This window comes from Notothenia coriiceps, unplaced genomic scaffold (genome assembly GCF_000735185.1).
Source record: "Notothenia coriiceps isolate Sejong01 unplaced genomic scaffold, NC01 NC01_scaffold00000339, whole genome shotgun sequence".
In the NCBI taxonomy this organism is placed as follows: domain Eukaryota; kingdom Metazoa; phylum Chordata; class Actinopteri; order Perciformes; family Nototheniidae; genus Notothenia; species Notothenia coriiceps.
The window spans coordinates 11239553-11264234 of NW_011333040.1; the positions used below are offsets into that span (position 1 = coordinate 11239553).

The 24682-nt window shown below is 40.2% G+C and overlaps 1 protein-coding gene across 4 annotated transcripts; it reads left to right on the plus strand.

Annotated features, from left to right (window-relative positions):
- The first annotated feature begins 10097 nt into the window (after positions 1 to 10097).
- On the plus strand, positions 10098 to 24348 carry ccny (cyclin Y). Of its 4 annotated transcripts, XM_010771283.1 has the most exons (11): positions 10098 to 10172; positions 11350 to 11370; positions 12606 to 12640; positions 12816 to 12839; positions 13376 to 13476; positions 13602 to 13637; positions 14050 to 14107; positions 14301 to 14420; positions 18412 to 18578; positions 20441 to 20603; positions 21371 to 24348. In XM_010771283.1, the coding sequence occupies exons 1-11, from the start codon at positions 10106 to 10108 to the stop codon at positions 21485 to 21487; spliced, it is 909 nt and encodes a 302-aa protein (XP_010769585.1). In that variant the 5' UTR covers positions 10098 to 10105; the 3' UTR covers positions 21488 to 24348. The 4 variants fall into 4 exon arrangements, with proteins under 4 accessions (XP_010769585.1, XP_010769601.1, XP_010769593.1 ...); XM_010771299.1 differs by lacking the exon at positions 12816 to 12839; XM_010771291.1 differs by lacking the exon at positions 11350 to 11370.
- Positions 24349 to 24682: the final 334 nt, after the last annotated feature.

Consider the following 24682-nt stretch of genomic DNA (forward strand, 5'->3'; position numbering starts at 1 on the left):
GATGAGCTAGCCCAAGGCATGGTGGAATTTTACAACACTGTCATGCATACAAAAACACTGTAAATTCCAGGCCTCCTTCAACGGACCTTCTCCCCTGCAGACCTCCTACAGAGCTCTTCCTACGCAAGCAGAAGAACCAGTTGAAATATCGCGGCAGCCCGTATTGTGAGGTGGAGCTGATGCATGCACCGACCCGCACTTGGAACTCAATTTTGCCGAGAACGGGGCAACCCTTTTATAAGAAGGGACATCTCGCAAGCTGGGACAGTCATTGCGTGGACAGCAGATGTTCTGCGCCAAACACCTATGCTACTGACATGTCTCTCGACTGAGACCTTGGTCAGAAGTGAGTGTGGTAAACAGTGTCTAATGATCCACCTACAACAAAGCAGTTCAATTTCATCTGAAGCCCACTTAGTTAACTCCGAAGTCCCTCGCCCACCTCAAGCGACAATCCCGGCGATGACGGCTATCGCCCCCCGCACACCGGCAAAAACATAAACGGCGTCCCCATGTACCCTTGCCCACAGTTTCCATCCTGTGGATGACTCGCAGAGTTTTAGTCCCGTACATAAGCGGCTCTCTGTAAAGATGCACTTCACAAAGATGACGAGGTCCTAAAGACCACGGTAAGACTTGTAAATCAAAATCAGGAGTCGTTGGCCAGCTGGCATGTATCCCGTGTAAATAACAGCATCCTGCCTGCCACAGATCTATGTCCACTGTCGAGCAGTGATTTGTGAGCAAGCAGCCAGGCAGATGTGTCCGCAGAGGCCAGTGTGTGCACCCCAGGTCAGAGCTACTCAAGACCTGCAGGTGTAAAAAGGGTAAGTGATGAGTACTGATCAAATGTAGTCGATCGGATGTGCAGCTGGTAATCTTTACTTGTTTTTGCAGAGCGAGAATGCACCCGACTCCAACACGCGAAAGCAGATCTCTCTGGGGCAATTATTCTGTCTAACCTCTGAATATTTCGAAGTGTTACATTTTGTCATTGCACCTTATGTATAATTTATTCATTGGTTGGCTCCAGGACCAGGGAACACAGTTTATCTATGAATGTACTGCCTTTTTATATTGATGGATGACGATGATGATGACGTGTATTTGAAAAATAAACGAATACAAAAAATAAAAAGCCACATTTATTCATAGTCTCTTTTATCAAGTGTGTGCATCTTCTGGGTCAATTGTAAAAGCAGGTTTTGTGTCAACCAGTACCCTCATCCCTCATAAACTCCANATCTTCTGTGGTCAATTGTAAAAGCAGGTTTTGTGTCAACCAGTACCCTCATAACTCCAACAAAATGCAGAGAATCATCAACATATGTAGAAAATACATCTTGTATAATAAACAAAATGATAAGTTGTGTTAGGCGCTAAATGAAATACATTCTGAAGTTATTATTTCCCCATTGATAAGCCCCGCCTACTGGAGACGCACTAAAATGTCATTGTTTGAGTGTCCTCACTTCCGCCTTTAGGAAACACAACAAACCTTAACATTCACAGCCAATGGAGCAAGACAACCCTCAAATACTTGGAAATGCTCACTCTAAGTTTAAAAACCAGAACTTCAAATGTGCAGAATAACTGTATACAAAGTGTATCTCTTCCTGCTTACAGTCCAGGTACTGTTTGTTCAATTTTTGGCGATGTATAGCAAGTCTGCAGTCTGTAGGCAAATGGTGTTACAGCTTATTCTGCTATCCGTCAAATTCTGTGACCCCGGTTAAATCTAACATCCATCGTGTTTCTCTCACTTTGTCATTTCATTACATGTATTGTTTGAGACTTTCTTTAACACTGTCATATTTTCCATAGGGAATGTGAAGCCTGTGGTGATGACTAGGCTTGGGCGGTATCATTTTTTTCATACCGTCATACCTTGCTGACATTATACCGTGGTATACGGTATATGATATGACTTGGGTCGACTTGAGCGAGGTGGCGTTCGGCGGCAAATAGATGTTTCGAACGGTATATTATATGTTCGGTGTAAAATGCAGCCCGAGCCGGTAGACGCTCGCAAGTGCCGCGACGTGCGCGCAAGTGCAAAACAAGGGCTGCTACATGACACATTGTGCAAATGGCACATTTTGAGATCGGATACAGGACGCGTTTGTAGATGTCCGACGTTGTTTCCATGTGAGCTAAGTTAACAATATATCATCATACATAAACATTTTCCGGGAGTAAATACTTGACTTATTGAATAAAGTTTGCTATATTCACTAACTAGTTTGGCAATATTATTCCGTGCATGTGTTAAAAACCTTATTTCCATTTGATTCATTGGATTACTCGCGTGAATGTTTAGCACGTTAAATGCTTTCGTTTTAAAACCGTCCGACCTCGACTACAAAACCATCAACCAGTTGCATAGGATTAAAAAATGTCAACACTCACTCACCCCGTCTTAAACATTCCCAAAGAAGTGCCTCTGTCTCTCGTTGTGCTGGATGAAGTCACTGGCGACGAGTAAACCCAAAATACTCCCAAACAGGCGCAGAGGCATTTTTCTTTTTTACTAGTTCTCCGAGTTCGGGGCCGGCAAATGCTGCCGCCATCTTGCTCAGCTCAGCTCTGTGCTGAGCTCTGAGAGCGGGAAAGACGGACTGCCCTCCCCTGCCCTCTGCTGGCGCGTGCTGTGCATTACAACCAATGTCGTCCCTGTCAAAACTCCGTGTCAGTGTAATAGAATGAAACGCATCTGTGATTTGGCGCACAGTCTGTGACGTCACGGTATTGAAAATCATACCGACGGTATTTCGAAATACCCTGGTATACCGTAATACCGTCGTACCGCCCAAGCCTAATTCAAGTTGTACCTTAAGGTTATTTTTTTATTTAAATTGGATATTCTATCCAACATGGATATAGCTTCTTTCTTTCACAGCAGCATTGGATCAGTTCAGTTGTGCAGCATTGGATCAAAACAAAATAAAGCTTTCAGTACTCGTTAGCTTACTGCTACAATTAGACACTGCGCCCACTCTGTTGCCAGATTTGAGAGAAATAAGCAACCAGGTCTATGAAAACAAGCCCCAAAGAAGCAACACATACATGATGTTCTGTAATTTGAAACCAAAACTAAGGCCTCAGGATGACTTTAAGACTTGAACATGGTCATTTTTGTTTTGTAACATTGAATACAAAATTTAAAAAAAATAAAAAATCCCGATCCCCGATTTTTTTTCTCCCAATTCCGATCTTTTGAAAATCACGTGATCGGCTCCGATCACGTGATCGGATCGGGACATCTCTAATCATAACACAATACAACTAATCTGCAATTAGTACTGTGTATTAGCAGGTGGGAGCAATAGAGCGATAGAGGAAGAAATACACAGTGAGGGAGACCGTCTGCCTGTCTCTTCCTTTGATGGGCCTGCCTCCACCTTCTGAATCGTTTCAAGCCGGCGTTGCCTAGTTACAGCGAGCAAAGGATGCAGGGATGGGAGGGGAGAGAGATAGAGGGGTGGTGGGTTTATGGCTCTCAGTTGGGTGCAGTATAAATGAGTCCTCTACTGCCCTTGGACTCTTCAACACCTAACAGTACCTGCTTCTGCTCAATCTCTCTTTATAAATGCACATACAAATAACAATACAATTTCCCTATTTCCTCTACTTTTGAAGATGGTTGAATTAGAAGAAGTCTTATAATAAACCAGATGAAAACCTGATGGTGTAACAATTCATTTACATTCAATAAAACAATTAGTCAATTTTAAAGTTACAGCTAAATCTGCACCAATTATTCAATTAAATAATTTGTTTATAGGCACACATATAACTTTTGATGATAGGATGATCAATTTAGTCATTGTTTTTCCAACAAAAATGATAAATATTCAATATTTTTAGCTTCTCAAACATTTGTGTGACATGATGGTAAACAGAATATTGTTCAGACAAAACGGGAACAAACTGCAAGAACGTTTTTATCAAAGCGACATGTGATTAGCTCCTTCATAATTATGCATTGTTGTGAAAGAGGGGTACTTTTTTGTCATGCACTTCGCAGAAAGGACTTGTTAATTATACACTGTTTCTACCACTGTGGTATCTTTTGCTTTAGCAGTTCTGATGGTGTTTTTTTGTCTTTGCTCTGATTTCATTTGTCTCTTCTTCACCCATTGTGCCTATCTCTGCTCTTACTAACTAGACCCTCCAGAAAAACGCGGACTAAATTCCTTGATTATGCGATTAAACATGCAGGGTTTTTATGTGATTTTATGCGGTGAAATTGCGGGAAGTTGCGAAATATGCGGGGAAAAAGAATAATAATTTTTTTAAATATTGGGTTGTCTTATTTATTCTCTCTCACACACAACCTGCCACTAACGTTAAACCCCTTTACTATTCAAGTAAACACATTCAATGTTTATTTATTGTAAAAGCAATTGGGCTATTTTAATCTCACACACACACACACACACACACTTCTCCGCCTCATTCTGTTTTCATTTACTCGTTCGTTATCTGACCAGCTTCAATCTTGTAGGCTACTCACCTCGTTTCTTGTAGCCCTCGAAAGGGTTTTGGAGGTTGATGCCTCGGTGAACGTGAGTTGTTTGGCTTTCTTGTCCGCAGCAGCAGAAAGCATTTTCGAATGTTTGAATGAATCAAAGTGGGTCGTCACCGTCAATTTTCTCTTATGCTCCAACACACAGTTGCACGGGGTGCAGAATAGTTTCCCCCCACTTGTTGCCCGGTCTTTAGTAGAAATGTTCGTCGGTAAATGAGATGGATTAGATATTTTCATCTTGGTGTTTTCTCTATCGTGTGAGCTCCACACGTTCACTCTATACAGTGTTGTTTACATTCTGTGATGCGCGAGCTGATGACGTCACGTCAAGACGAGTTAACTTTTTTTCTTCTCAACTTTGTGTGGAAAAATGCGGGGATTTGATAAATATGCGGCCTTTTAAAAATCTGCGCCATTTTGCTGATTATGCGGTAAATTCTGCGATCGCAGAATCGCGTTTTTCTGGAGGGTCTAACTAACTTACCATAACTGTTTTACAAAGAGGATAGATTCAAAAGGAGAAAATATCTGAATCATTATTGAAGCTAGACAACTTTTAGTCTCACTGTCATCGATGTTAGCCTCAACAAGCAGATGGGAGGTATAATAGCTGATGTTGCAATGCCATTATATTTAACTACACTGATAAGTGCCTGTAAAAAAAAACATGAGCTTAATATCGATAACAAGTAGCCTCTCTCCCTTGCCCCTTCCAACATCTCCATCTTGCATTTACTGCTGCCTCCTTTGTCACATTGGGATACCAACGTGAACATCATGTGTAATGTATCCTATTTTCTTTCTTTGGGAAAACGTTTTCTTTGCTTTTCCACTCTTACCTTCACCTCGCCATAAGTCAAGTGTAAAAGTAGACGGGTCCACTACAAACACATCAGTATACATCGCCCCAGCCAGGCAACGCCAAATAACACATCACTGTGATGGATTGTAAGAGTTCTTAGGCCGGTTGGATGCTTTAATGTAATCCTGTCAACACAGAGCTGTGAGGCTTAATGTTGATAAAATGATTAATACAAAAATCCCACAACTTTTCATCGCATTGGAACATTTTTAGTTTGTTTAGCAAGCCCTTTCAACAACTTTTGGATGGATGCTAAATTGTTTTTTTTCTCCAATCCTTTTACTCAAGAGTCACAGCAACACTTCCTACTCTTGTTGTCAGGCCGCTGTTGTAATTGTATACGCATATGTCTCATCTTAAGACATGTTGAAGTGTTTGGAACAAATCAACTCCTGCTTTCTACCAACTGAATTGATCGAAACTTAACTTTTATGACAATGTTTTTGGATATGATGCTCAAAATCCAGTTGTGCTGCAGTCATCAGAAGGAATGTTTTCTGTTAGAAATTCACCCTACACATTCCCCTCCATCCTCATGTCCCTGTTGGCTTTCCTTTGATAAAAGCTCAGCTCTTTTCCTCTGAAGATGAGTGTGTAACAACGCGCTGAGTTTGGCAGCCGTTGTCGATCGATGATGGGAGCTCTGGGGTGGTTTAAGCTGTTAGGAAGAGCTGCTGCTGGCGGTTTGTTTGATTGTTGTGTGTGTGTTTTCATGTCCGTGTGTGTAGATGAAAGCTAAAAGGAGGATGAGTCATTAGGCATTAGCCTTTCATTCACTTGTTTTCCCATATCCTCCCTTTACCCTGCTTTCACTCTCTCTCTCTCTCTCAAGTGTTAGAGTCCAGACATTAAGTGATGGCAAATGCATCAATCAGAATAAATGTGTGGCAATGATTAAGGTGAACAAAAGGGCAGTTTGTTGAATTATCTTTTCCTCCATCCAGATAAGATTTCCTGACTATAACCACTAAAAGCAGATGGAGTATTGCTATTAAGGCTTAACAATAAAAACCTTATCAGTGCAACGAGAACTCTGGCCCGTTCCTTCTTATCGCACACACTGTTCAAATGAAAACACAGCAGCTGTATTAAGCGATACCGAAGTGAATTCCATAGCAAAGATAACATGCTTTTACAAGGGGTCCATAACTCGAGTGGTTTGTTATCCAAGGTGAAAAGCTACTTAACAGTCAAGATCTGCCCTCTGTCGCACATTCACAGCCCTGTACCCTACTCACCAACTCTCACTTTCTTTCGCACATTACACACACATTTTTGTAATTTTTCAAATAGCCAAATTGGAGTTATCAAAAATAGTATTCAGTGTCTATGCCACTGTTTCTATTTTCAAACCGATACATCTTGTGCTCTTGTATCAAAGGCTTTATTACAAGATTTGCTTACGAGCTTAACCTTGTGGGCGTATTGTTTGATAGCGTGCCATTGAAAGGCCGGGTGGTGCCGTGCTGTGCCATCTGGATCCCCTCTGGCTGGCGGCTCAGTAGGTCAGCCAAAAACCAGAGAAAGGTCTTCCTCTCTCCTCTCTGGGCTGATGTGCCACCCCCATCCCCCCCCCATGACAGGCTTCCAGGGCAGGCAGGCAGAGTGCAAACAGCTCACCACAGATCTCTTGTTCTGGAGGTGGTTGCAGCTGCTCTTTCAAAAATAAGGGTTAGAGTTAAGTTGGCAACTGTGATTTTTTTTAATGGGAATAAAAAAGGTTTACCATTGTACAATCTTACAGTTTATTCTATAAGATTAACACGTTCTGTATAAATTGCTGTCTTAATGTTATTGGCTGAACGCACTTTGCTTGTAGAGCAGGAAAGACGGATCTCTCTGATGTTGGCAAGAGTTGGCTATAAATTAGTTCAAGTGTTTCTTTTGTGGTATTAATATTAAATGTGATTTAATAAAATGTTTTTGAAATCAACCAAGTTCATGGATATTGGCTAGAGGGAAAACAAACAAATTAAAGTACTTCATCACATTGAGGAAATACTGGAACGGGCCTCTAGCGTGCATTAGGGAAGCATGCATGAGTGATTTGTTTTTTGAGGAGAAAAATAAGAAAAATGAAAATGCTAAAATGTCCATAAAATATGTCCTGCTTAAATCCACACATTGACCTATTCTCTTTACTCTTTGTTCAGTCTACCTCCCTAACAATGTGTAACCGTCACCCCTTACTTCATTTCCTCTCCGCTTCCTGAAACGCAGGAAGTCGGGTGATTTCGTCTACCTCAGGTTGTAGAAAAATTGGGAGGGAGGAACCTCGCTAAAGGGCACTGACACCAGACATGTAGAGGGGCACTCCCTGGGTCACTCGGCTTCCTGTGTTAAAAAGTGACATCGCCACAAGTTAAAGGGCCAGGGTGCAGTATCAAGGGGCTCCATTAACAGAATTATAATTTGATATATATTGATGTTTCCCTTAGTGTTTAATTATGAGCCTTTTATGTTGCATTGCCATGTTTCTTTTACAGTAGCTCAGAAAGGGCTTCTCGCACCCATGCCAAATCCTACACACACTGTCCCTTTAAGAAAAACAGCCTTGCTCTCTAAAACGAGAACTTTACTTGCGATTTAAAGTTTTTTGTGACTGATGTGTTTCAAAGGCATATGTGAGTGCGCTATGAGTGCACTGCATACGTCACTAGCAGTTAAGCAGTGTGTGTGTGTGTGCAGCATAATTTATTCACATTCAGCTCTCCTGCACTGCTCTTTGCTTCTTCCCACACACCCATCTTTAATTCAGCACCGTGTGTCACTTCCTCCTACAACATAGCAGTGTGTGTGAGTGTTCTTTGAGGCCCTTCAAGTGTCCTTCAAACACAAAAAGACAGTCGTTCAAAAGAGTTTAGACACAATAGCAGTGGCTCACTGACTGACGCTGTGTGCTGATGCCCTGTAGTCATCATTATGTGTTTTTAAAGGCTGATCTATAGTTTGACATCATCCATGCTCATTTCCACAAGCTTCTTGACCTTTTTTCCTCCTCTTTCTACTTACTTTTTGCGCTCGGTTCTATTTCTCTCTCTCTCTGTCATTTTTTCTATCATTATCTCGCCTTGCAGCCCCTGCTGTCTTCTCTCTCCTGTCAATCAAATTCCAAATCTGTCACTGTCACACTTCATTTTCAGCTCTCTTGCCCTTTTTGCCCTTTTCTCCCTCATTACCAGTTTGTCACTCTCCTTCTGTCCTCCATCTCTTGGCTTCTGCTGTCCTTGCTCTCCATTAGTCCTTCTGGGTGTTGGTCCCTTTCTGACCCTTCCTCTTTTACTGACATCATCCAAGAAACCAGGAAGCTGCTGATTGGGACACCCCCCCTAAAAACACACCCTTGTTGTGTGTGTGTGTGTGTGTGTGTGTGTCTTAATTCAGTTGACTTTCCTGGATTGAAATAGAGTTACAGTTTTTCGTTCATGATTAACCTAGACCGAATAATGATCATAACCATATGTCAACAAATGTTTCATCTAAGGTTTTCCAGGATATGAAATCCCTTCTCCAGTCTTCCATACAATTGAAGCAGCTGTGGAGATATAATACCAATCTACTGTTCAAACAGCAGTGGTTCTTTGTTTTAAACTAGGCAGCCATAGCTGAAACACCAGGCTGCAGACTTACATCATAGTCCATGAATCCTTCAAATACCAACTCTTTTATGTACATTTCTTGTTTATATTTGAATAATAAAAACTCTTGTTTCTGCCTGTGGGATTTTGGGCTTTGGAACTAGGACACAACATTGATACTAATATATTCAGTGGTTTTTAAATAGCACCAATCTGCCAGGCAACTGTTCCTATAACTGAATCTGGTTTAGCACATGCACATCAGACAAGGGGAACATGGCATGTGTAACAAAAATGTAAAAACCTACTGAGGAATTGGACCATTTATATTGTAAAAAGTATCTATGAAACAATGTTGTCCCCCCCATCATCTTCCAAAAGTCATTGTTCTTAAAATAGTAATAAATGCAAGTTTATGCAGAATTTCAGTTATAAATGTGATTTTAAATGTCCTATTTTCTTGTTTTTATTTACTTATTTGTACATTTTCCTAAAGACATATCTCAGACCCCTAATGACAGCGAGCCCCTGGTGACTGTATCTGCAGGATAGACGCCGTCAGAGTACACCAGCTTATCAAATGCTCAAAGATTTTTTATATTGTCATTTATTGCCGGTTCTATTGCCAGGCAGCTACTGTCTAATCTGGTAGAGGTTCTAGGTGGTAGCCTGTGTGTGTGTGTGTGTGTGTGTGTGTGTACAGACAATGATTGGAATCAAATCTATAGCTTTCTAGTGTGTTTGCTGAGCACATCGATTTACAAACAGCCGTTTACACAGCGCTGCTGCAGAAAACTGACACATTGTTTTTCCATTTAGTTCAGTCTATTGCAAGAGAGGTGGTTAACCCCTAAAGCCAATCCCACACATCCATCCTCAGAATGAAAGGTTTTAGTCATCATAGCCTTACGTTAATTGCCTGCTATTCTTAATAATTACTGTGTAAATGAATATCATTTCAATCTTAAGAATGAGTTCAGCTACTCACCAAACAGTATGCAATCTCTAAGGAAAGTTGTTTTTGGACCAGCAGTGTATCTTTCTTTTTTAAAACTGAATTTAAATCACTGGTCTAATTTGTATTGTTGCCTGTAACACTTATGTTTTGTTTCCTTTGTTCTTTCAGATTTGCCCATGGAGTACAATCCCTCGGATCATCCTCGGGCCAGCACCATCTTCCTCAGCAAGTCTCAGACTGACGGTGAGCTTTTTCTTCCACCTTTAATTTCTCCCAAACCTACCTTTTGTAACTTCGCTTTTAAAGTAGGCCCAGAAAATGTCTAGGGAGGGTTGGTGAGTGTGTCTGGGGGTTACTAACGGCCAGTGTTAAATATGTCTTTGGCTGTAATTGTATCAGGCACACACAGGACCTGCTTAGATGAGGTAGATGGAGTGTAAAACGTCGTTATTGTGAGTTCTTTCTTTACTCAGAAACATAGTGCAAGACTGAAAGTATGTACTATTAGCACATGCTAATGGATAATTCTTTCAAGGAGACTCATCCAAAAACTTTTCTTGCTCTATTTGCATTCTATTAAAAGACTGTAGCTTGAAGAATGTCTCTTGGAATGTTAAAGCACTGTGAAATGATTCATGCTTCCTCTAGTACCTTGATAGAATCCCATGCACCAGTCCATTAAAAAAAAAATAGGAAAGCACATCATACTGCTTGTATACAATTCCACCCAGCTTTATGTTTGAATCATAAAAACTATAGCATACATTTACATCAATAGAATGCATCTTTTCTTACACGTCTTTCCCTATCATCCCTTAAGACCAGCCTTCAACCATTCATGTTGTTCTGAAAGTTCTTAGAAGTCTCTTTTAAAAAAACAAAAAAAACAGGGTTGCCATATGTGGCAGATTGCACATGAAGCGATGATGCATCCTGGTTAAAAAGTATTCATGAAAGTCAGACAATGGCTTATGCCACCCGCTGTTGCATTGATGCAGGGATCTTCAAATGTAGAGCTATACAGAAGCACTGTCCTTTCATCTACCAAAAAGGCTCCAGGCAGGCTCCCGTGGAAACGTTATACCAGCTGCCATTGCGTCTGATTTTAAGGCACATTTGGGTGTTTTGATCATCTCTACGAGACAGAGACTGATCCTGGACCCTTCAGAGCCTTCAGAGTGAAAGCATTTGAATCAACTGAAATGTGATGAAGTCTGTCTCTGAGATTCACTTCAGCTATAATCTCTTTACTTTGATGATAAGAGGCTTCATATTGAGAAAAGAGTGTGTAGCCCGAAGGCGGACATATTGATCTGATATCTGGTCCTGATGCTCTTTTATTTCACTAGCCCTTGTGTGTTATCTCAACATAATGTATAAAGCAAGACATAGCGACAACATGGACTTTGTATTCTTTCAGTTGGTGTGCCAAGCAAGAGAGGTAAGCACTTATATGACGGGTAGTACTATGCTTACTGTGTGTGGTCTAAGCTTTACTGTATATTCTTGTACTTGATCTGTCTCGTTTGCGGGTGACGTGCCTTCTCTGCTAACCGCTGATTTCATATTACGTGTGTGTGTTTGTGCCCATGTGTATGTTGGTCTTGATGCAACAGTATGAAAAGGCCTGCTCTGGGATGCAAACAATACGCATTTTAATTTCTAAAAGGACATATAAACCCTTTGTTTTCCTCACCAGCAACACCTGAGGAAGTTTTGACTTGTGAATAAAATAAAAGTTGGGATTAAACTGCTCTATGAAATTGTGCTTTAACATGAGCGTCATCATGTGTAGAAACCAGGATAGGCTTTTCTTTCTTATTATTGTCTCAGAAATGAATTCAGAAATCACTGCAGTAAGGATGTTATTATTTAAATAAAAGAATACAGGCCTAATCATAATGCAAGTGGCTTGTTGCTAGAAAGCAGTGCTCACAGTCACGTATGTCTAGAGGAGAAAAAGTGTGTGTGTGTGTGTGTGTGTGTGTGTGTGTGTGTGTGTGTGTGTGTGTGTGTGTGTGTGTGTGTGTGTGTGTGTGTGTGTGTGTGTGTGTGTGTGTGGCGCTCTCTAGATGTGTGTTGCTGCGCTCTGCATATGTTCTGGTTTGCTTTTCTGGCGATCTCTTTTTTTCTTCCCTTGTGTGTGCTCCTACATCAGAGCCATCCTACTATACACACACACACACATGGATGCACAAACAGACATAAGCGCTGTGTGTGCGTTGTGTTGTGGTTATAGTGCTGCCGTGCACTCAGTGAAGGGAGCTCTTTAAAACTAACAAACGCTCACGTCCATTAAGCAGATTTAGCATTTGTATGAACAGAAATAAATAAAAAGTAGCTCCGTGGCAATCCACTCTTGAATAAAGCAGCCACTATGCTTAATTTTATATGGACTCATCAAATAATGTATTCATATTCAATTAAGCACGTTAAAACACTTTCAAATGTTTGTTTTTCATCTTAAAAAGATGGTCACTAAACTGCCATGCTCCGTTTAATATAGTATAACTAGAGGAAAAAAAGCTTCCATTTCTTTTTTTAATCTATGATAGGGAATTTAACCCTAGATAAATGCTGCTCCCTGTCTGTGAGGGTTGTGTACTGCACTTGTTGAGTTTGAAATGTGTGTTGCTGTTCATACTGTTGACACTTCTCTCTCATCTTCCTTTCTAGTTCGAGAAAAGCGGAAGAGCCTTTACATCAACCATGTAAGTACGATGAAGGAAATTGTGTGTGATCAATCAAAAAGGGAAGTAGTGGAAGTTGCACTAAGGCTTAAGAACAAGATGTTATCATTTGACAGTAAATTATTTGGTAGTGTAATACTATTGTGAATGTTATAATGGTACAATTGGTGATTTGATGTCTTGTATTTTTTGCAAGTTCACACACATTTCGGAGAACAAGGTAAAGTCCTCAAAATGATCGTACCCTTGTTAGTGTTCCCTCCCTTTCAAACCCCTAAGATTGCATTTCTAGTTGTCGTTACTGTAGATGTGTGTTATGAGCTTAAATATTTAGTTAAATGTCATCATGTAGACACATCACATTATGGTGGAGTTCATCTTTTCATAATTCTTACCGTCCCAAGTTCAGCAATTGTTAAAATATGTATGTTTTTTAAGATGAGTTAGTGACTCTCTAACATTGTTTTGATTTTGAATAACCCAATTCACGTGATAAAGCTCTGGTTCAGTATGTGCCAGGAGCAAATGAGTTTAAATAAAAATGTTTTGAAAGTTCATCAGTAATTGGATGTTTGGATGCTGTCTTGAAGGTGAACTCCGCCATAAATTCCATTCCCGCATGACAGAATGAGTTTGTGGGCTCACAGGTGCTCTACTTTCAAATGTCTGTTAGCAAACTTTTTAGCTGGTCTGAGAAATAGAGTTTGACAATCATGTGTCTATCTGTCATTTTGTATGTATGTGGGTGAACTCCAGCATAATCCAGGGCTGGTGAGACGGAAGTACAGCTCATGTTCCACCATATTCCTCGATGACAGCACTGTCAGTCAGCCCAACCTCAAATACACCATCAAATGGTAACTGCATAAACTAACTCATAATCTATTCAACCTCCGTCCACACACACATGTTACCAAGTCGCCTAATGGTGGTTATAGTTTTTAATTAATTGTCTTTTTTATTCTCTTTTGTTTCTTAACAGTGTCGCCCTCGCAATATACTACCACATAAAAAACAGGTATGAGTGTTTTCATTCCTTAAATGAGTACGTGCCTCTTGATCTGTAGTCCATTTCTAAATTCGACATCATACATCAGCAGCAAAGGTTAGCAGACAAAGATAAACCTTGGCAGAAAAACATGGCGCCTTTTCAAAGCTTATGTTGAAAGTGTGATTAAATTGTTTTCCTTCGGTGATAAAATATAGCGGGTGTAGAGATATTGTGTTCTTTGTCTCTATTCACTATAATTGGTAGGAATCCCGAGTAGTGCAGCTGTTAGAAGAGCACATACATGCCCTCCAACGGCTATTTGACAGGCAATAAGACATCCTTGAGGGTGGAATTCATATTGTAAATGAAATGAGCCTCAAGCCATCTGCTCTTGATTCCTATCCTACCTGATGTTCCCTCTATCTGTTTCTCATTCCAGAGAAGTAGACGGAAGAATGGTGATAGACATTTTCGATGAGAAACTGCACCCGCTCACGGTAAGGCCTTAACAACACATACGTTTCCATTACGTGAAGGCTGTAGGGCTGTCAGGACAAAACACACAAGCTGATGAAGAATAAATACCCACACGGGGAAGGCTGTCTCCTCCATTTTGGTAAACAATAACATCAGATGCTGTGAACCGAGTGAATCATTCATTTTCATGTTGTGTGTTTTCTTGTGCTGTAGAAGTCTGAAATTCCTCCTGATTATGAAAAACACGACCCTGAGCAGAAGCAGATCTACCGTTTTGTCAGGACGCTGTTCAGCGCCGCACAGCTCACAGCCGAGTGTGCCATTGTCACGTTGGTAAGTCTGTGTGTGTGTGTGGGGGGTGTATTTTAGTTCTGACACCAGGAGGGAGTGTTGCTTTCTGATTCTCTTTGTTCCTCCCTAGTGTCAAAAGTCCTGTCTTCCTTTTCCTTACACTCTTTTCTCTCATTTATTTTTGGACCTTGTTTATTTTTTCCTAAAATCTGTTAAAGTGCCTTATAAGTCCCTCCAGAGATTGTGTCCCCTAAACAAGTTGAAAACTCCTCTAATCCTCACAGGTGAGACGAGGAAATTAGAAGGTTACACAAGAGTTGTTACGGAATAGTTTGATCTGTGCAATTTCCTTTTAGAATTACTAAGCTGTGAAGAAAGTCTGTGCCTGTAGCAAGAATATAATTGGCGCTTTATTGTACTGCAGGTTCTCTCCCCCAGACTTGTGTCCTGTTTTAAAAACACGAAAAAAGGACAGCTCTACACCCGCTTGTATTTAATGATTTCCTTAACTCTCCTCTGTTTATTTTTACAGCCTTCCAGTGTGTGCTTTCTTTTAATGATGTAACACTACAATTTCTTTAGTGGAGTTATTTGTGTTTTTTGTAATCATAAGCAATGTTATAATAGGAATATCTACACCTACATTGATATCTAAGCTTCACTTACATCTGCAGTTTTCTCTATACTTCTTTCCCCAGATTTTGGCAGCAACATTAAGTTGGAAATGAATTCTCTCTGCCTGCCCGCTCATCTGCCCAGAAATATCTCTTTCCACACTTTGTCACTATGGCCAACACGTGTGTCCCCAGAGGCCTGGAGAGTGCAGGGTTAATATGGCCGGCCTGGTGGCCTCTTATTAAGTCGCTCTACTTCCTGACAGATGCAACAACGGATGACAGAGGCACGAAACAGCGAGGCGTAGTGTCTCTTCATTTTGTCTGTAACAAAGATGTGACAGACTTAACTAAAACAGTCTGGCATATGGCCTGCTTCTGCCAGTCCCCCAGAGACCAGAGTACAGACTGGCAGGTCATCAGTAATTGAATAGAGCCGTTGGCTGGCGGTTATTGGGTTAGCTTAGCAGATAGAGCTAACTTAAGAAAGGAGTCTTCATTTGCCTCCTCACATCATAGGGTAGCAAAGGAAAGGCTTCTCCAGCAGATGGAGATGACAGAGATCAGGAAAGTCACCACAAAGGAAACACATTGCACTTAGTAACATGTGAAGCTACAGCTCCACAGCTCAAAGCTATTTTCAAGCTTATTTATTTGTGTCTCAGATAAACTATTGGTATGAAAAAAGTGAATTATTGTAGCACACTTAAAGATGTTTAATAGCAGACTGATGTGTTTTTAAAATGGATAATCCTGCTCTTATTATGGAAAGATCCCAGCTTCTTAAAGTCAGAGGCGATGCATTGTGGTTAAACAGGGTTACAGTTTGCCAACCACACTGCCTCTGGGTTGTTTGTTGTGCTTGTTATTATGGTTTTACTCCCTGTGCAGTTGCATTCATATCACTCAGCGTGTGGCCTGGCTCTCATTTCATGCGGGCTTTCTTCAATGGCTGCTGCCAGTAGGTGTATATGTGGTGTCTGTTGGCAGGCCACATCGCCACAATAGGTTAGCAAAGCCAAACCCAGCATGACGTGTCCAATTAGCCACCGGAGCTGTCTAGTAAGCGATTTAAACCAGGCTGCAAAATATAATTAACGTGTATTTTCTTGCATCTTTCACAACCTTTCCTTTCTCTTTTCAGTCCAAACCACAAGGTACTAATTGCACGTCCAACAATAGGACCGAAATAGGCACGCTCTCACAAATGATCGTCCCCCGAACAACAGTCTTTTTGGATTCTGTTTTAGATTATAAGTTACATAACACCAACAGTTCTGCCACATTGCAGCTCTGACAGAACTATAATAAATTGAGTGCACAGTATATTCCACTCTGCTATAGAAAATACAGCATTGCCACAGAAAATACTTTTCTGTCAGACTTGTCAAAGGGATGACAGATTTCAAAGCTGCGACTGGTTTGAATTCAGTTGAGCCTGCAGCACATTTTATTTTTAGAAAATAAGAAATGTAGTTCCTAGTGAGCCAGGGGAAAAAATGCTGTTTCAAGAATCTGATTTATTGTTTGTATTATGTTATCGCTGTTAGCAAATTACATGTTCAAAGTATCAGTAGTATGCTGAAGATACATATTTTTTAAATTACTGAATAGTACCAAATCCACATTGAACATTTAAAGATATTTAAATAACAGAGGAAAAATATCAAAAAACGTTAAATACTATTAGATGACAAGGATATGTTTTCACACTTATTACATAGAGGCATATTCTTTTGAAGTGTATAACGAGAGATGCACGAGCTTAAAAAAGAAACCTGTAAGCTATTCTGAAGCTTCCATCATCACTGCAGCTCTCATGCTCGACAACGGCTTTCTAACAAAAATGATGATCAGAGGAATCAGTTCCTGTACATGTATTCCTTCTGGTAAGGAACAGGTGCCCGCAGGCTCCGTGTGCTTTGTGATCTGCAGACTGTGGGAATGCTGACTACTGAACAAGAGAGAGAAATGGAAATGGGGAGAGAGCCAGTGTTTCGATCCACATGGATATGTTTTAATGAGCGAGCTCCAGGGGAAAGCTGGATTTGAATCATTTTCTGACATCTTGTTATTGTGGTTTTTACCTGGAGGAGGAGTAGGCACAGTGGCGTTTTTATATGTACAAAAGTGGTGGGGCACAAAAAACGTAGATGTCTATATATAAGCTTCTGCAGTGAGGTTCATGGGTGGTGAGACACTGACTCTTTAGGTTTACACATATTATATTTTGACCTAAATCAAAAATATAATATTATTTTCAAAAGCTTTTTTAGTCTGATGCTTCGATTAATTTTAAACAGACAGTTCAACAAAAGGATACCCAAAAAATTAATTTTATCATTTAAATATTGAATTGTTCTCTCTTAGTAAGATCCCATTTTCAATAAAATTGCGGTCTTACCTTGACTTGAAGATGAAGTCCATTTGCCTATCCTTCTCGGCAAAAATCTCTATTACTTTTTTGTAAAAATCCTCCTTATCTTCTTGTAGTTTCAAAAGTCTATCACAAATCTAATCGATAGATTTATGATTAGAAAATTATAAAAGTAGGGTAGACATGTGGATATTATCCGGCTGAACAAAACGTGCATTTATCTAACAGGTACGTTTCCCACAGATCTTATTTTGAGCTATTTTCTAAAATCCTATGGAGAAATCTCATTGCTTTTTTGTGGAGGGAACCCATGCGCAGCTTACTTCCTGGTTTTAGGACGTGTCTCTCTCTCCTCTTCACACACCACACTTTTCGCGGCACACGTACTTACAGCCAATCAGCTCTGAATTATGTGAGATGACGTATGGTGGGGATGGCAGCACTCTGCCCCTATGGTCATTATTTTTTTGCCACACACATTAAATAGGACAATACTCTGAGCATGCGCAGTGTAGTTTTTACAGTCACCGTTCACTTAGACAGTGAGAGGGAGGGGCATGATCGGGTTTTGTCCCACATGGCTCCAAACAGCTCAATAGGCACACACTGTAGACACTAATTAGAAGAACACAGACTAAAACAGCAATGTACAGACAAATCAGATGATTAAACATGATCTTAAAATATATTTATATTTATTTTCATTTTCTTTTTTGCATTTTGTTGTAATAATTATTTCTGTGCCCCACCTGCCCCTAATGACCAGCCGCCACTGAGTAGGCAGGAGACTGAAAAACAGCCTAGCAGCAAACTAACTCTGAAAGTGATCATAGACAGGGAGAGCAGAGGCTAAATGCAATGTAATGTAATTAATCACAGAAAATTATATACATAGGTAATTAGTATATAGAGAATGCATTTATACAAGCTTCTGGAACAAAAGTCAGCATTTACAGGGAGGTATGTGAAAGATTTTGTCTATTCGTAGAGTAGAAAGGTCTGTATTAATGAGATGTTAACAAGTGACATGTCTTCGTCCAAGGTGTATTTGGAGAGGCTCTTGACCTATGCTGAAATCGACATCTGCCCTGTCAACTGGAAGCGCATCGTGCTAGGAGCCATCCTCCTGGCATCCAAAGTGTGGGACGACCAGGCGGTGTGGAACGTCGACTACTGCCAGATCCTCAAGGATATCACAGTGGAGGACATGTGAGTTGCTCCACACACCCAAAATATTGCGTTTTAGAGATATGGGGGAAGTCAAAAGTGCAAATACAATGCACACACACACACACACACACACACACACACACACACACACACACACACACACACACACACACACACACAACAGAAAGGCCTTTAGACGGGTTGGTTATTGCAGCTAAATGATGGCAGCGGCTATCAGTGTTCTCTTGTGTTTAGTGTATGAAATGTAAAAAATGGTAGAGGATAATGACCCTCAGAAGATTTTTACATCTGTTCAGTAAAAATGCTGTGATTAATACGTTTTCTAGTTGTTCACTTATTGATTCGTCAACTCCTTTAAAACATGCTGTTGATCAGACTTTGTATACAGCAGTTGTTATTCACCATTCCTCTTAACAACTGTGCCTGTCTTCACCAACATTTAGTCACCATTCAGGTTCTTCCTTTGCTCATAATAGTCTGTCTTTGGGGGGGGGGGTCAGCCTGGGGTCAAAAGGTCACCTCGGGGTCAAAAGGTCACCTCATGTATGGTGTTTTGTCATAGTTTAGGCCAGTTGTTGAGCTTGGATTACTCAAACAGCGATACAATAAGTTGGCTCCTTTATTTAAAAATCAGCCTTATGATTACATTTGATCCCCTAATCAAATGTAATCTACCTTTTTGTCAGAGCAAGATTAATGTATATAAGATTGTAAAAACCATTGCACTGATAGAACTAGGGCACATTTAGTTATTTGTTCACCTTTCCCAATGAATACATATTATAAACCCACATGCTATCATGTCACCAAGCTTGGAAACAGGATAGGTTTATTAGCCTCTAACAAGCTGACAATAAGAGACACATGGCTTTTACTGAAGAAGCATCTTGAGCATGATGACCCACCGTGTGCACCACATCCGTCTTAAATCCACAGGAATCTGGAAGCTGGATTATTTTGAGAGGTAACACGAGGCTGCAGACGTGTTGCCACCGCTATGACCCCGAACTCTGATGCATTCACGCTCGTCTCCGCCGGTGTATTCTCGTCCTTGGGCTCCGATTTTACAGAGCAATAACTGCCATCCACCTGTTTGGACTCTTTCCAGTGAGAGTGTGTTCCCATATGGCAATTAACCGACAGCGACTCAGTACTCACTTTTAGCCTTTTTAAAATCCATCCTCGGGAACATATCCAGCTGAATTCCCCTTTCCACCTCCAGCAAACACACGCTTGACTGTGAAAGAACTACAGGGGAGTCTGGCAAGAACTGAGGAACACACAAAGAAATAGATGAAAATAGCTGCCACAGCCAGATAAGAAGGAAGCCGCATTATTAGGCAGAGTTTGGCTACAGTGGAGTCTAAATGTAGCCCGTCTGTTGCCGCATGCCTGTGATCACGCGTGGGTGGGAAAGAAAAGGCGAGGAGGAGGAAGAAGAAGAGGAGGATACTGCTTCTTATTAAGGTGACAATGCGAAATGAATCAGCCATGACTGAAGATAAGCACATGAAAGCGAAGGGATCACAGAGCTGTGCAGCATGAGGCAATGCAGGACAATAGCATTTTCAAGATGGGGGATTAATATTCTTTTTTATACATAATGCTTAGAGATCACTCCTTTCAGTTTGAGGAAAGGTTTATGTTCTGGGGATTTACTTGGTGTGTGTGTGTTGGTGCTGGTGCTGCACATGTGAAAAAAACACCACCTGTCTTTTGAAGATGATGGACTCATGAGCACTAACACTATATACTCTCTACAGACTGTATTTGTCATTTTAAAGATCTAACTTAACTTATTTCAATTTCGCCTAGCCATGGTTGCTAGCTTAATATCTGATTCTTTTTAGCTCACACATCCTCTCTTTCTCTCTCAAAAGGAATGAGCTGGAGCGTCAGTTTCTGGAGCTGCTGCAGTTCAACATCAACGTGCCATCCAGCGTCTACGCCAAGTATTACTTTGACCTGCGCTCCATGGCAGAGGCCAACAACCTCAGCTTCCCCCTGGAGCCCCTCAATAGAGAGAAGGCCCAGAAACTGGAGGTGAGTAGATGACATCTTAAATCCAGACCCAATTTATTGTGGCCTGAGGATGTGGTAAACAATGCACTAAGGCTATCCTGCTAATTAAGCCTCTGCTTAACACACGCGCTCACAAAACAAAGACTATAGATCATCTGGGTGAAGGACAGGTTGGAGGACTGTGTTGCTTTGTAATTAGCGCCACTGCCTCCACATCTGTCTCTCCCTCCTCTGCTTTACTGCAGTGAGCATTTAAAACAACAGCCATGATGTTAATGCTGGCAGATGCATCATTATATGCTTTATTCCTCTGTCCAAAAGACTCTATTTGACCAAAATAGACCTAAGAGAAATACATTGACTTTCTCACATTTTAAAAGAATGTTACCTTTTTATTTTGTTTTTTTGCTCTTCACAATAAAATTGAAAATATAAATAAAACTCTAACAGTATATAATAATGTATTTAAGAGTGAGAGATAGTGATCTGTCAATATGAAAAAAAATATTAAGACAAATTAATTAATTAAATATAATATGAATGTAGAGACATTGTAGATTATTTTCTGTTTAAAAGTGGAATTTCATTGGACTGTGACCATGCTTCTTAACTATTATTTGTGATAGTAATGAGAAACTGTGACCACTATTTCTCTTAAATAACAGACTTTTAAATACCAGTAAAAAAAAACATCTTAATACTTTGAGCCATTCATCTCAAAAGTTAGGAGAAAGCTGATTGTGGTCTCTCATAGTGTACACACACTGATGTTTTGTGTTGTCTTTCAGGCCATCTCTCGGTTGTGTGATGACGTATACAAGGACTTGAGGAAAAAAGCAAAGAAGCGGTCAGTGAGCGCAGACAACCTGTCGGTGGTGCGGTGGTGTCCGGCCATCATTTCCTAACACTGGGATAGTCCTGTCACACATACTGTACCTCTGCCTGGTGAACCAGGTGGGCAGCAGTCCTGTGGATCAGTACACACACATACACACAATATGGCACTTTTTTACTAATGTGATGGCACCCTCTCTGGCTGTTGTACATAAAAGAAGTTCCACTGGCTGCCTGCACTGAACCAAACAGAGCTGAGCTGAACCAAACTGAGGTGTGTGAGTGATTGGGAGGAGGACCTCAGGTGCCGAAGAGGAGGTCAAACATAAATACAAATGGCAATATATGAGAGACTACCTGATAGTGAAAATAGGATCAAGCGTAAGGCGAGAAACAACAGGCGACAACAGCGTTCCATAAATTCCCTCTGAGGCTCCATGGGCTTGTGATTGAGGAAGACCCTGTACATTCCTTTCTTTTTAATCTGGTTCAGTCATTCCCTTCCTTACATGAAGACTTTTTGACAGCTTACAGGCACATTGAAACGGTTAATTCCTCTTTTTTTTATGTCGTATATCCGTTTTTTTTGTATTCCCCATCCTGCAGAAACTCCTTCCAGCAGAACATACACAAAGGAAAGACATGTACATTCCACTGTTACCTTGTCGATAAATGTGACTGAACTACATATTGTATTTATTTACATAGTAGCCATTTATTAAAGTTCTCATAAGGTTCTGGGAATTCAACTCCCACAGTTACAGTTTCTCTTACAGCAAGGCCATATTTTAGATAAAGCTATAACTAAGAGCAATATCCATGCATTGCTTTGTTGTTGTGATGAAACGAGATTAAGCATGCATACTTTGGAAACGACTGATTGGAAGACAGCGGTCCACCACTGTCAGTGAGACGTGAGACATACTGTAGAGCTTATGTTATTCACTGCCATTGTCCTGACCTGTGGTGCCTGTAATAAGCTAGTAATCCCCTTTCTACGGCAGGAATAGAACAAATAACTGAAGTATTTTTTTTTTAACGTTTTGTACCGTTCTTCCAGCTAACAAAGAAACAGCACAAGTGAAATATTGATATTTAGGAGCCACAAAATGCATGACTTTTCAGGGTGGTTCTGGTGACTACCCAAATGAATGAAAAACATTATTCAAACACTGCTTACAAAAAGATAGATTGTATACATTTTGCTATATCGTCTCTGTACAGTGTAAATACAGCGCCGGTGTGCATAATCTGTAGACTGAGGTTGTACTGTAAAACAAAAAACAGAATGAAGTTGGAATATGTATATTGGATCAGTTTTACTGTACACGAGGGGGATAGTAAATATGTTTGATTCCTTGTTCATATGAAAAAAATCCATTAAAAACTAAAGTGAAGTATTCAGATATAAATGGGAGATACCACTTGAGATTTTTGGTCTTTTTTATTGTTACAAAGCAGAAAATGCCATGATTTCATATGTTGTATGATGTATACGAGTCAATTCAGTCTTATTTCATTATTTCTTCAAAATTTGTTTTAACCCACGCCTGTGGAAACATTGCCATATTTATTTTCTTTAGCGATCATGCTTGTTTGTTATTGACACAATGAATTAAAAGGTTATCACTTTAGTCAAAATACACTATGACTAAATACATTAAGCGCACATTTAAAGCTGAATAATATTAGTCTTAATGTGTTCAGTAATATCTTTGACTTTGCTGATAACCTTTTATAATTTATCGTCAGTTTCTTTTCCTGGAAATAAGTGAAACTGTCAATCTGAATTTTTTTTCATCAACAAATCACTTCCTGGTTTTCTTGACCTTTTCTTAAAATCGGAAATTTGAAAATGTACAGGCATCTAATAAAGGGTTAAACCTTAAGATAGTTAATTTGATGTTTGGACACTTCAATGGGTCAAAAGTGTGAAGTAATGCTTCTATTATATAAACTTCATTACAATTACATTATGGCCAATGGACTCCAATTTTCCTGAGAAGATAGCAAACTGACTGGAAAGGTGTGAAAACGGCTCAAAAGCTTTTTTAAAGAATGATATGGTCAGATGAAGTTCCACATTAATTTGTGACATCGGCACATAGCTTCCTAAACATCTCGAGCTTATTTTGTGCATTTCATCTGCAATTTTCACATCTGATACAAGTTATATTGTGTGTCAAGCTACGAAAGATTCCGTCAGGCTGCCAGGTTAGCGACATTTAGACAGCAGGTGTGAGAAAAACCGTACCAAAGTCGCGGAGAAATGAACGACGATCCTGTTGGGCGTCTTGCTCTGACCCGGCGCACTTGGAATACGGTGGAAGGTGTTGGGTCCTGGAAAGAGAACTGTTGTTTTGCATGGTGCTTTGAACGAGTGCAAAATGTGTCTTTAGGAAAGTAAGGTATTCGGAGTTGCTGTTGTGAGTTCAAACTGTTAGAGGTATTCAAAGATTGTATATCCTATTTATTGTATGTGTTTGCATACAGCCCAGTCTGGTGTTTTGTAGACCCAGAAGTGAGTCCTGAAGTGAAAAATGTACTCCGACAGTAAAGACCCTGTCGGCGGGTTAATAGGTGTGTGTCATAGCCTTGTGCACTGAACTCTACCTCTGCATAGAGTTTTACTTTTCTCTCCATTTTTATTCCTCTCTTCAACGAAAACTCTAGGATTCCTCAAATTCAGCTTTGATCATGAGTTGATTAGTGAGCTGTGACTTTTTTTTTTCATTGATATTTTCCACATCTTGTGTTATTATCGTAAGTGTAATATTTTCTTTTCCATGGCCATTCTGTTCCTGTTTTCAATTTGCCAACTTCTCTCTTTTTCTCTCTGTTTTCATTTAATGAACTGCTCCCAATTCTTCTCTTCTCAAGCAATGTTTAGTAAAACCTGTGCAAGGAATAAACTTTAAAACCTTGCAATAAACCCAGTGTATGTCTCTTTATTAATCTAAAAACAGTTATAATGACTCCGGTTGAATAATCATTTCTTACCAAGGTATCACAAGTGCTTTCCGGGTAGCTGTCACAATTGCGATCACTGTATTGTACTCAGCAGGGTTTCATCTGTCAGAAAACATGATTTGAATGGTTTAGAGCGAATGGTAATCCAGAGATTACACTCTGCTACTTTGTCACTGAGGGACACGTTTAATCCTCCCTGTTAGCGTTGATTTGCATTTCAATTGCTGCTCTGGTAATTGCTCTACAGGTCGATTCAAAGAGATGAGGAGGTTCTGTGAGATTTAGTGGGAAAGATT